General features: G+C 38.0%; 1 protein-coding gene across 6 annotated transcripts in view; it reads right to left on the minus strand.

The window, feature by feature from the left end:
• ets1 (v-ets avian erythroblastosis virus E26 oncogene homolog 1) overlaps positions 1-14,413 on the minus strand; it is a 98,617-nt gene that overhangs the window by 27,380 nt on the left and 56,824 nt on the right. For all 6 annotated transcript variants that reach the window (XM_073928806.1, XM_073928805.1, XM_073928804.1 and 3 more), the window contains 1 exon segment: positions 619-738. In XM_073928806.1, coding sequence (XP_073784907.1) covers positions 619-738 — 120 coding nt within the window.

The raw sequence follows: 14,413 nt of genomic DNA on the forward strand, positions 1-14,413 counted from the left end.
TCACAGGATCTCTTTTTAGATCCTCAGCTTGTGGCATTTCAGAAACAGTCCAGAAAACAGTCCAGGAAAAGACAGCGCTTTCACAGGTTTCATCCCTTTCTCTGTTATGCAGATACAAGAATGAGAAGGTCTGAACACTGTTAGTGAGTGTTTGACTTTAAATCAAACATCTGTGGTTGTTTACTCACCCTGATGCTTTCCAAACCCTTATAATCTGCTTTTGTGTCTCGTGGAAGAAAGAAAATCATAAGGGCTGGGAAGAACATGAGGGCGAGTAAATAATAACAGTGTTATTGTTTATAGGTGGACTGGCCCTTTAAGAGAGAGAGAGAGATACACATATATAGTTGAAGTGTCTCGTTATAATTTTTCCCCAATTTCTGTTTAACGGAAAGATTTCTTTCAGCACATTTCTAAACATAATAGTTTTAATAGCTCATTTCTAATAACTGATTTATTTTATCTTAGCACATAATATTTTATTAGACACTTTTCAAGATACTCGCATTCAGCTTAAATGCCAGTGAAGCGCATTGAAATGAATTGGGAAGGAGAGAGAGAGAGGGGAAGATGGGTGTAGAGTTTTTGAGATGTACTGTAAGTGTTTTATGGTTGGACCTTTGGGGATGGAGAGTCTCTGCTGTTCTCTGGTGAAGCCGCTGAATGTGGCCAGAAGAGCTTGTGACATCATTTCCTTACTTCCCGGAGTCAGAAGAGGAACATCAGCACACTCCAGATCTGGTGGAGAAAACACAAACAAGCATGTCACACGTTTCATCAGCACATCATCTGTTACAGTTCAAAAAGGATGAGATTGCTTTAAAAACTCGATTAAATTAATGATAATAATAATAATAATAATAATAATATTAATAATAATAATGATAATAATAATAATAATTATTATTATTATTATTATTATTATTATTATTATTATTATTATTATTATTATTATATAACAATATTATTATTATGTTACATAATAATAATAATAATAATAATAATAATAATAATAATAATAATAATAATATATTATTATTATTATTATTATTATTATTATTATTATTATTATTTATTTTCCTTTGGTTAGGCTCCTTTATTAATCGCGGGTTGCCACAGCGGAATAAACTGCCAACTATTCCAGCATATGTTTTACACAACGCATGCACTTCCAGCTGTAACCCAGTACTGGACAACATCCATACACTCACATTCACACACACTTATACACTTGGGCCAATTCAGTTCATTCAATTCACCTATAGTGCATTTGTTTGGACTGTGGAGGAAACCCAAGTCATTATCATCATCATCATCATCATCATCATCATCATCATCATATTATTATTATTATTATTATTGTTATTTTTGTTATTATTATTATTATTATTATTATCATCATCATCATCATCATCATTAAAATAATTAAGACAAAATAATCAAAATACAGTAAAATAAAATATCAAATAAATATAATATAAAATAAACACATAATAAAATATCAAATATTATTTTAAAAATAAATAAGCATGCATAAATCATTTACTCCATCCACCCATTTATAAAACTAATTATAACAGATATTTAATTGACTAATAAAATCAGTTTAAAATCAGTTCACATGTGCAAAATTAAGCATTAGTTATGAAAATATGCATACTACTACTATAAACTAAATAAAAATATATCTGCTAAATTAATTCATCCATTCATCCATCCAATCCATTCATCCATCCAATGAAAAAAATAACAAGTAAAAAGAATAACAAAAAATATCTTAAAGTAAAATATAAAATAAGTGAAGCCAAATAAACAAATAAATAAAGCAGAATCAAATAAAAAGATAATTGCATACAAATTAACAAGTAAATTTATTAACAGCAATTCAACCAAAAAAAAAGGAATAAAAAAAAAAACAACTAATACAATAAAGCTGCAGTCACACTGGACTTTTCTCCACATAGACTTCCATTCATACACATGAGTCAGATCAGAAGCACAAGCTCTTGCAACAAGTTTTAAAGTTCGCTGCGTTGCAAAGTTCAAGCTTGGTGAACTCTGACCTGCGAAATTGCATTAACTGACTGCGTGAAACCAATCGAGCATTAAAACATGACCTCTCTGGACAGAAATTTAAAATATAAACCAATCGTTCGCTTTTTTAAATGTCGAATCACCTTGTTTAGTCCCGCCCCTTTTCGCAGCACCATACTACTGAATTTCGCAAGCTCAAACTCTAGTGTGACCGCGGCATAAGACTTTAAAAAATACAAGTTGTAATAAAATAAAACTGCTAAAATATTATTATCAATCCAACATGTCAAGATTTACACAGCGTTCCCAAAAATTAGAAGAGATCTAATTTATTTCCACAAAATCCCACTGCAGAGGGATTAAACAAGCCTGTATATACAGTTGTCCAAGTTATTCACCCTCCTGTGATTTTTTTTTTTTTTTTCTCAAATGATGTTTAACAGAGCAAGGAATTTTTCCCACAGTTATACAATCACTTGCCTAATTACACTAACTAAGTTAACCTAATTAACCTAGTTAAGCCTTTAAATGTCCCTTTAAGTGTCTTGAAGAATATCTAGTCAAATATTATTTACTGTCATTGCAAAGATAAAATAAATCAGTTATTAGAGATGAGTTATCAAAACTATTGTAGTTAGAAATGTGTTGAAAAAATCATATTTCTATTAAACAGAAATTATAGAAATAAAAATATACAGGAGGGCTAACAATTCAGACTTTCAGACATCATCTCATACAGAAAGTCAATCATCAACATCTGTTTGCCACAATAAAAAAAAAACCCTCCATCATCCAGCAGACCTGCAGCTTATTGAGCCACAAACACACCACACACACCTCCACCCTGACCTTCCCAACCTCCCCAAAACCCTGTCCCGCAGACAGAGGGGTCTCTGTGGCCTCAGGGGGTCAACTGTGAGGGGTCAGAGGTCGCGACACTGGGGTGATGATGTCATATCGCACAGACGCCACAGTGTTGGCCTGTCCGCTTGTGGGCACCAGCAGGACACAGAGAAGCCTTTGAGGAGATAAACCGTGCCCGATGACCAACACTGATCCAATTAGGACTGTCGGGTGGCTGATCCACTGAAAGGAGGACCACAAAAACCCCCCGAGGGGCTGGAGAAGTGAGCGAAACGGCCGTAATGCGATCAAAGATGTACGGTGAGGCGGAGTTAATTTAGCTGATTTCGGATGTTGTTTTACATTCAGACAGATTTTTATTCGTCTTTATTCGTTCCTTCCTTCATTTTCCTTCAGCTTATTCTCTATTTTAGAGGTTGCCACAGCGGAATGAACCGCCGACTGATCGTCGTTACGAACGCTTGCTTTGTCGTTACGAACGCCTGTGTGAACAGGGCTTATGCTGGGTTCACATCAAATGCGCAATTATGTAATAACGTCACAAGAGTAAATTACATACAAAGTCTACACAAACATGAAAATATTAGTGAATTATCGCCGCGCGGCATGAACGCCATGGAATGCGTGATGAGGTTGATTCACGTCAATCATATTTAAAGTGCAATTCCGAAAATTTAACTAAAGATAAAAATCGTGAAAAACATCGCGTGAGTAAATTAGCGTGAGTGATGTGGTGCTTCATGTTTGGTGCGCACCCAACATGAAGACTAAACTGACAGAAACAGCTGTCATACTGTTTTTTAATGGCAAGCAGTAATTGAATAATTGCTGACATTATTCATTTTAAACCCAAATTGTTTTAGTCTTAAACTATCGACAGAACTGGCTGTCAGTGTTTAACGTTTAGCAGCTGAGAACATTATCGTCGTCTTAATCGTCTAAACCAGGGGTGTCAAACTCAAATCCTGGAGGGCCGAAGCCCTGCACAGTTTAGTTCCAACCCTGCTCCAACACACTTACCTGTAGGCTTCAAACAAGCCTGAAGGACTCAATTAGTTTGATCAGGTGTGTTTAATTAGGGTTGGAGCTAAACTGTGCAGAGCTGCGGCCCTTTTGGAACTGAGTTTGACACCTGTGGTCTAAACGCACATTTGATCATCGTTTTGTACCACACCAGGGGCCTCATGCATCAATGCTGCGTATGCACAAAAACTTTGCGTACGCTATATTTCACGCTCACGTTTGGATTTATAATCGATGAAATGAACGTGAGATTGTGTGTTGGTCCACGCCAACTTCATGTCTGGCGAACGTGCATTTCTTGTGTGTGTATGTTTTATTTCCATTGGCGACTCCTAGAGGCAGTTGTGTTAAATTGCACACAACAAAGTGTCTTTGAGCCGTGCAATGGCAGCTGCTGTATGGCAGTACGCGTGTCTAGCAGGTGTGCAAGGTTTCCATACCATGCAGTTGACCAGCCAAACATTAAAGCGCAATTTGCAGCAATCGCCGGTTTTCCCAACGTAATCGGAGCGATCGACTGCACGCACATTGCTATAAAGGCGCCATCTGAAGATGAATTTGCATACGTGAATCGCAAACATTTCCATTCAATAAATGTGCAAATAATATCTGATGCTCAAATGCGCTTAACATAATACACACACTTATTAATGATTCCTACTTGTCTTCCTTGTGATGATGAGTAGGCAAAATCTGATATGTAGCGGGGGAAAGAAGAATGAGTTCATCAGATGCTGGATTCAAACCGGGTTCATGATCAAACGAGTCAAAACTTGTTGCTTTATGAGCTGCGCTACTCACGATGCTATAGACACTACAAAATTGTACACCTTTAGCAAAGACCATTTCTTTTTTAATTCACACACAGTGCGCCTTTCAGACCCAACTGCGTTAACCGCGTCAGCTAAACTCTCCCTCTATTTTTTTTTCTTTTGTTATTAATTTCGGAGGAGAAACTTGCAAATAACACCGTTTTTCTAAGGTCTACCTTTGAAAGGAGCACCTCCAGTTCACATTCTGTTCAAAGTTTCTCTTTTTGCTTGCTTTTGCCAATGCTTATTCGTTTGGTTTTGCAAAAGTAGAGTCATTAGCATATTCATAAGGGGGAGGAGGCAGGGAGGGGTTTTGTGCTCATGCACGTGCGCTCAGTTTCACGTATATTCGGATGTACAAAGAGAAGATGCGTATGATTCCGCGTACGCAGTGTTTCACACATCTGAATTTTTTAGGCCCCGTTTACACTAGTGCGTTTTCGCTTTAAAACGGAGTTTTAGATGAAAAACTATCCGTGTCCACACTAGCGTCTCTGAATATATCTCCGTCCACACTACGCCACCAAAAACGTATATCACGTGACTATTCGCGCACTCTGGGCATGCGGGATCTAGTATAAACAGGAAGCATGTGTCTCGCTCGGCATTTGGTTATTGTTAGTCAACAAACGCCGGTTGAACAATGAACACGATGACAAAGAAAGCAAGAGAGGTATTTTGTGGACAGACGACGAGGTTGAGTTGTTACTAAACGTAACAAATGAATAACTGCACAATGGCGCCTAAAACAGACAATAGTGCAAACAACGCTCCCATTTCTGTGTCCATGTTGTTGTTTACAGTGAAGGCTGGTCTGAAGTCTTCCGCTAGCATTAAAGCCATGTGTTAAAGTCAAGTGATAGGGGCTTGACGAATAAGGGAAGGATATGCAATGACACAAAAGCCCCAATCAGATAGCGAATCTCAGCAGCCCCGCCTCCAATTTCAGATGTCTCCGTTTTCCCTCATCCACACTGAGACGGAGCAGCAGCGTTTCAGAATGAAAACAGCCTGTCCAGCGTTTCCAAAACGCTCCATTTTCGGCACTCGAAAACTCAGGCGTAGTGTGGACGGATGGCGTAACCATAGCAAAACTTATGCGTTTTTAAACTAAATAGCATTAGTGTAAACGGGGCCTTACTGCGTATGCACATTTACAGCTTTGTGCGTAGGCAATGTTTTAGTATCAACTTCGTACATGAGGCCCCAGCTACATAAGACCAACATAATGATACTAACATGTAAAAAGCATTATTTTAATTTCACTAGATCTTCAAATAAACCAAAAAATCTAATGTGTTTAACAGTGAGGGTGATTATTTAAAATAAAAATAAAAAATGTAAAAAAAAAAACGTCCCACTTTTCGACTCAAGCACGATCAATTGTCTACAACCTAAATGAAAGTCCAGACAGTGGAAAGCGAACACTTTTATTTTTTTGCTCCGTCTGCGACTGCCTTTTCTACTGACACCCAGATGTTCTGGCATCTCCGCGCGGTTTTAAACTGCCAGCCCTGGGCGCCGTATGGGTTTGCGTTCGCTGTTGTCGATCCACATCACGACAAAAAAACCCAGCCAGGAATGCAGAACAGCTGTCCCCATAACCTCCTTCTCCAGATCTGCCATACCCTGGGCGACTCCAACAGGGACGGATCTGCTGTAATACATTATGCAGAGTGGCTAAGTGGAGGAGAACAATGTCGGGCTCTTGTGTGATTTGATTAGAGCTGCTCTCCATTTTCAGTGTTTAATTGCGCATTAGAGCCAGCTGGACGTCAGACGCTTCATTCACTGACCATTTTCACATTAGGAGATACCAAACTGCCAAAAAGAGCCCAAAAATAGTCTTGTAAAGTGCAAATGTACTTTTTGTTACGTATTAAAGGAAGCATGTTTTGTTTGGATAAAATGCAACACATCGGCTTAACAAATTGCAGGGAGGTTTTTGCATTAGTGACACATGCAAAATGTCTTGTTGGGAGTAAAAAAAAGCAGCATGGTGAATTAAAAAGGTTATGTTTCACTTGTTTTTTTAGTCTTACCTGTATTGGACTTAGATTAGGTTTAGATTAGGTTTAGATTCCATTATAAAAAGCCAATTGACATCTCCTACAACTTTGTATTAAATCAGGTTTGAGGTTATTTAAACTAAACAAGACGACAAAAACATTTAAAATGTTTGCAATCACATCCGAGACAAAACCATAGTCCGCCGTTTTAACCGCCGTGATCTTCATCAACAGATCTCATTCGCTTTTAATGCATTCTGGGAAATGTAATTATCATTCATAGTAATCAAACAATCCCATACTACTGAAATAAACTGCAAACGCACTATGCCCTCTCAAATTCCACTGGAAACCCAGGTCCACTCTCCTGATTCATCCAAATAAAAGATTCGATGTTCAAATGTACACTTCATTTCAAATATTAAGGATAATAATTCATCAAATGTTTATCACCAGGGCCTGAAACTGCCACAAATCTACATTATGTAATACTTTATTTGATTTAAAATCATTAAAAATATAGTTTGTTTGCTTGTTATGAACATTTAACAAAGTCAATAATTAAGTGTATTATTTAAATAAACTGAATTGAATATACTACTGCTACTACTACTACTACTACTACTAATAATAATAATAAAAATAATAACAATAAAATGACAATAATAACAACAACAAATAAAAATGTAATAATAATAATAATAATAATAATAATAATAATAACAATAAAATAACAATAATAACAACAACAAATAAAAAAGTAATAATAATTATAATAATAAAAATAATAACAATAAAATAACAATAATAACAACAACAAATAAAAATGTAATAGTAATAATAATAATAGTAATAATAATAAGAATAATAACAATAAAATAACAGTAATAACAACAACACCAAAAAAAATGTAATAATAATAACAACAACAGCAACAACAACAACCACAATTGTTTTTTTCGGCTTGTTCCCTTTATCAATCAGGGGTTGCCACAGCGGAATGAACCGCCAACTTATCTAGCATATGTTTTACACAGCGGATGCTCTTCCAGCTGCAACCCATCACTAGGAAACACCCATACACACTCAATCACACATGCACTACGGCCAATTTAACTTACCCAACTTGCATATACCGGAGCTCTTGTGAGGAAAACCAGAGCACTCGGAGGAAACCCACGCCAACACGGGGAGAACATGCAAACTCCACACAGAAATGCCAACTGACCCAGCCGAGGCTAAAACCAGCGACCTTCATGCAGCGAGGCGATTGTGCTACCCACTGTGCCACCGTGTCGCCCCACTGTTATTATGATTATTATTATTATTATTATTATTGTTTTTTCTTAACGATTTATTTAATTATATTTTAATTAAATTATTAATAATAATTATATAAATAATATATTATCATTTTTAATTACAATTTTTTTCCAGGCAACTGATAAAAAGTTGAATAAAACATTTTTCTAATACTACACCAACACTTTACAATTATGTTTTTGTTTTGTTTTTGGTTGAGATTGATTTATAATTCAGGTCTTGCACTCAAACAAAGATGAATCTCCTTGAATACCTTTATTTTTTTACCAATTAAAGATAAGTGTAGCTTAACTACATTTAACAGTGCTTAACTTTAAAGCCGCTTTCCACACAGCATTACACTCCACTTAACCAATCCCATGTTCTTCTGTGAAGCAAACGAATCATTAACTCAGCAGGTAAAGTTCAGTGAAATGAACTGGAATGGATCCATTTCCATTGGGAGTAACTAAACATCGAGTCTATGATAGTTTAGTAGGCCCTGCAGATCTGGAGCTTGAGCCAAAACCCGTCAGGTATTATAGCAACAGCGCAGGTGTGCACTGGGTAGTGTTGGTCTGCATCAGCCCTGTGCGTTAGTCAGGGGGCTGTGAAATTGCGATTACGATGCTCTGGTGGTCTCATGGAGTCGGGCGTGTAGGGGAGGGGTCCGGATGATTCACTTATCTGTAATGCGAGAGCATCCGAGACATGAATGGAGTCCCTGAGGCAATGACATCAGCATTGGCATGACCGAAGAACCCAGCCCATTCAGTGTTTTCCCAGTGTACGTTCAGAGATTTGCACACATCCACAGCCTTCCAGATCACACATGGATGACGGTGTTAATGGTCCGTTCTAAAATTAGACGAGCTTCAAAGAATGAGTGTGTGTCTGCGTTTATGTGTGTGTAGGGTCTGTCTTAAGTGCGTGAGAGACAGCGAGTGGGCGTGTAATAAAAGCCAAATAGCTCATTTGTGTCCCTCAATAGTCTGGACGGTATTTAAGCTTCTCAATGCTTTTTTTGTGCTTGGTGTATTTGTGTCTGTATGTCAAATTAGCATATCTTACCGCACAAGCATTTCCTTTTTTCTCTCTTATTCTCTTTCAATTCAGAGTTGCACACGAAACTGAGGTCCAGTGTTGCATACAATGTGGAGTTCACCAGCAGAAAGTTGTGCCCTTTGAACACTGGGTCTCAGCAGGGTGCCAGGGTGGCCCATAAAACACCTTCAGTACTTTATCTCTAGCTCTATCTTTCTCTGTGACAGGGGGACTGTTAAACCTGGCCCGCATGAAGCGGGGCTATTCAGGCGGCAGGTCCATGCTGAACAAGGCACGGTCAAGGGTGGGGGATCCAGTGAGAGAAGCGCTTGTTCTGCCCACTGTTTAGATTTCCATCTGAAAGCATGCAGACCGGGCCGGGCTGAGACAGGAATAGCAGCGGCCCACGACTGAGCTCCCAAAAGGCAGTGCGGAGCTTGTCCACCCTGCCGAGGTCACGCGCCGGGGGCTTTCCCGCCCTGAAACACTGTGGCTATTCTTAGAGACCCGGCCATTGGGTGCCCTGGGTTCACTAGATGGTCTCTCGCACATACTCTTGGGTTCAAATCACAATGACTGACATGAACTACTTTAAATTGGGCATTCCTCAATGGGCACTAGTAACATGCTCAGTCTTGTAGGGTTGAAATTAGGCATGGGACGATAACCGTTTTCAGGGTATACAGTGGTTTGGAAAAGTCAAGGTTGTAAAAACCGCCAAAATGTTCTCAATTAAAGTTCCTATAGTATGTGTAAGATCTTTATTTACATTTTTTTAGGACACCAGTATCTCCAGAGGAAAAGATATCCAAAGATCCCGTTTTAAATTGTACAGAAATCAGTGTTTTTGAAAATAATGAAGACAGCAGAAGTCAATGATTTGTTTTTACTATTTCGCCTGACATTTTTACTGCTCCAAAATATTTTAAATGTTTCACAAAATAAAATATATTGTGTTCAAAGTATAATTTTTTTACCCAGACTTTTAAAAATAATCTAATTTAGAGCAGAAACCGTGATATCTTTATCCAAGGTTATCATACTGTCAGGATCTTATTCACTTTGATCTGCTTCTGAACAAGGGCTGGGCGGTATATCGAGTTCTGGGGATATTTCGATATGATTCCCCAACGCGATGCGGGATTATCCAATATCGTTCATATAGATATGGTTTGAGGCCACATGTACGCATTCTGCCCGAAACAGACCACTCCAAGGTAGCACGCGAGCTCCACTTGCACAAATGTGCGCATGCGCAAATGAATGATTCACATACAACAGATTTGTTCAAAATAACGTATCGCTTAAGAACGACCCATCACCAACGCAACACAGAGGAACATGCAGTGCCGGTGTTGTATCGAAATTTGACTCCCCGGACAAATCTCACTCCCCCTATCGCGCGCACGCACGTCACACAGTGCCTGCAGCGGTCACAGCGGTTTATTAGAAACCTTTTATCAATCAATTCTTCCGCAATTGACAGCAAGAATGAACATAGAAGCCTTGTCAAATTGACAAGCAGCACCTGAATGTGTTCGAAAGAATTAAAAACGGCAAAATGGGATGAATTTATACCACATTTCGAAAGTGAAACCACCACACATTCACTGATTATAAGTGGAGTATTCATCCCATGACGGTCTCTTCTTTACATTTACATTATAACACATTTAGCTTTACAGTTGACGTCAGAATTATTAGCCCCCTTGAATTATTACCCCCCCTGTTTATTATTTCCCCCAATTTCTGTTTAACGGAGAGCAGATTTTTCAACACATTTCTAAACATAATAGTTTTAATAACTCATCTCTAATCACTGATTTATTTAATCTTTTCCATGATGGCAGTAAATAATATTTGACTAGATATTATTCAAGACACTTTTTGAATACTTTTTGAATGGCCATTTGAATCTTTTTGGCTCGAAACTTCCGGTCTCATTCACTTCCATTCATTTTTAGACATTAAAAACTGCTCGTTTCGCTGTTTGATGTTGCAAACTTATATTTCCTTAATATATTTTTCTACTTGGGCTGTATAGTCTTGCAAACATTTGTTTGTAGAGTAGGTAGTTTGACCGTTTTCTGCCGTTTATTACTCCTAGTCATTTCTCCCGTAGGCGACTAAATCGGAAATTCTAAGACGATCGCGAAAACAGGCGCACTTCCGCATTTTAGAATAAGGTCAATATGCTTAACCAGCATTTCATCACAGTACCCTGAAACTATTTTGTTACTTCTCATAGTCTATTGGTTTTCATCTCCTTATTTAATATTTAGTAAAGCAAGTGTAGTCAAAACAAAACAAAACAAAAAGTGTAGGATTTTTTACATGGAGTGAACGACTTCTCTTTAGATATCTTCTATATGTGCACTGTTTAATAATTGTGCACAATACATACATGTAAATGTGTAACTAAAAACATATACAGCTGATTTAATTGCTGTTTGTAAATCACACAACTGTGGTATAGCGGATTACGTATAACAAAACTGTAATTGTGACAAAATATTGTGCATTTCATAATTAAACTCAATGTGGTCCTTTTCTATCCTACAAAACTTTTTGCTGTGTTACTATTAAAGTGTGTTCCTTTTTTTTTGACGTAGCCATGTTTTCTTTGGCTTTTGTTTACTTTATTTTAAACAGCACAGTAATGCGGTGTATAGTGTTAAGCGGGTGAAAAACCTGTACTGTATTTTATTTATCAAAGATTTTGTGCAGCTGTTTATTTTTAAACAGGAAGGGGAAACCTCTGTGTATGAATTATATTTTGCTCAAAAATTGTTTAATGAAGTTTTAATAAAGTCTTTAACTCTCAAGTAACCAATCATGGGAGAATACCGGATATATATCGTATACCGTCATTCCTCCTAAAAATACTGACATGTTTTTTGGGTTTTTTTTGCCCATATCATCCAGCCCTATTCAGAACTACAGCATATCTCTCTGATCATAACCATCCCTAACTGTTGTGCTGCCTCTCATCACATGCACAGCAGTGCTACGATGCATACTGCAAAGTAAAAGCAGAGGCGTTTTGCAGTATGCAAATTGAAACGGGTGAATACCTCTATAAGACCATGAGTGCACTTGGACCTGTGAATCACACTGTTTAGACTTCTGAACAAACAAATGATGATCCTGACAAACAGTTTACTCTTTCGGCGACGTTCTTCCTAGAAACCTCTAATAACCTTGTCTAAGTGTACCTGAAATTGCAGCACTTCAAGACTTGGGGGAGAAAAAAAGACATGTTTCCAATGCTTGATATAAACATGTCCAAAAGCATTTCTGATCAAAGCAAATTCATACATGAGTAGTCAGTCATGCCTGAGTTCGGTTTATGAGCGCGCAGCTTTCATGATTGGGGGAACGAAGGAAGGAAAGCTCTGCATGCAATTAGCAAGCTAATGGCTAATGGTTTCTGCTATTGTGGAACGAGCCGATGGCCAACAGATGCATTCTCGGTAAATGAATTCCCCACAGACCGCATTGTTTTTATGTATCGCACCACACATTCCTGCCTTGTTTTATAATCGCTAATGTGGACGGGATTTTTTTGGTGAGTTTGTTCTGTATTTGTGACCTAAAAACCAACGTGCCTTTGAGTTCAGTTCTAAATGGACCAATTACACAATTAACTGTATGCAGAGAAAACTACCACAGATGTAGCAACGAAAAAAAGAGTTCACGAGCCCAAAATAGATGAATGGAAGGCTGGAGGAGAAGATGCAACTGTTTGGAAATGCACAACGAATTGCAGAGCACAATAGTGTGCTAACACAACATCAAAGTGACTAAAGAGTGGCATCTTTTTTTTTGTGAAATTATCTAGCGTGACAAATGTCAACATCAGAGAAAAGTGTCAACATGCAGAAGCTGCGTAAAATAGAGTAACATGCCAAATTAAGACTCGATAGTTCCGGAGCAAGAAATGCTAAACTCTGCTGCTATTTTGGGATTTCCGCCTGGATTTTGCCTAGCCACATTTAAAAGCTTCCCAAATCCACATGCAGAGGTGTAAAAGCAAAAATTTGGTATAATTTTAAAGAAAACCCTTTGAATTTTCATAAAACACTACTGAAAGTGTTTAAAATATCTGTATATGTCGTCTGTGTTATAATAAACACCTAAAAAAAAGAGGCGCTTTTTGCATTTTTTTTTTTATAAACTCAAATTTGAAAGTGTACCTTTTAGGTTCTGTGTGGTCTAGTGTGCTGTAATTAATTTTGGTGGTTCCTGCGCATGTCTGTAATCATAGGAAAAAAGAAACATGTCTCTACCATAATCTATGCAGAAGTTATTGTATTCCAACTGATGAGAGGTGCTGAACAAGCCACAGGGAGCAATCCTTGTTTCCATATTTCACTATTCTTTTGTTTGATCAAACATAATTCACTGTGTTTGGAGCACGTCAGACATATAAAAGGATTACTTATGCACATCAGCTCAAAAACAGAGGAGAATGGCCCTGAAGCGCACAGCATAAGGTAAGAGATGACCGCTGTCTGTGCTATGTTGGGGCTGCTTATTGATCATAAATGTATTGTTTTCACTTCTGCGCCATGGAAACACCGCGATTCATTCGGCAACTGTTTGATATGTGAATATAATTCAGTAAAAAGAACGCTAGAACCGTATGAGCACCGGCAAGAGCTTTCATTTGAGCTATAACTTGTACATGTGTCATATGAAAAATATGAAAAATATGAAAATGAACCAATGTTCAGTACCCAGCTCGTGTATCCAAAACACTGTGTATTTAAGTGTAAATAACTTTTGTACAGTAGAATAAAAACCAAAGTGATGCATATGTGCATACAATATAGATTCTACACTTTCAAACGACACCACTTACGGGGGTCTGGTGCAAAGCTAGTTCTTTAAATCTTAAAGTGAAAGTCAATGACGTCACAGACCCGTAACAAAAGTCAGACTAACCCTGTGCAGTGGTTTTATGAGAAAAGGGTGAGTTGCTGAATCCCGCCATGCTCAGCTGGTGTGAGCGAACAATGTCAAACACTAGTCTTCATTATGACCGCCATTTGGATCTGATCCAGACACCTACACAAATCGCCTTTAACTGCTCTCGCCCCTAAAGTTCGCCCGAGCAGAGCCTCTCTGTCAGAAATATGTAGATAGCGGGGAGAAAGCTGAAGGAGAAAGAGTCCCAGCTGTGGCGGCTCTTGTGACTGCCAAGGATCATGTGCCTTTTATTCAGCTGTACATCAAGTAGCACTCACAAACCGAGAGAGACCAGAAACAGCCAAACACCTGGACCTCGGAGAAAAGCTCACAATCCCACATGCAACTGAACTG

This window comes from Danio rerio, chromosome 18, assembly GCF_049306965.1.
Source record: "Danio rerio strain Tuebingen ecotype United States chromosome 18, GRCz12tu, whole genome shotgun sequence".
NCBI lineage: Eukaryota > Metazoa > Chordata > Actinopteri > Cypriniformes > Danionidae > Danio > Danio rerio.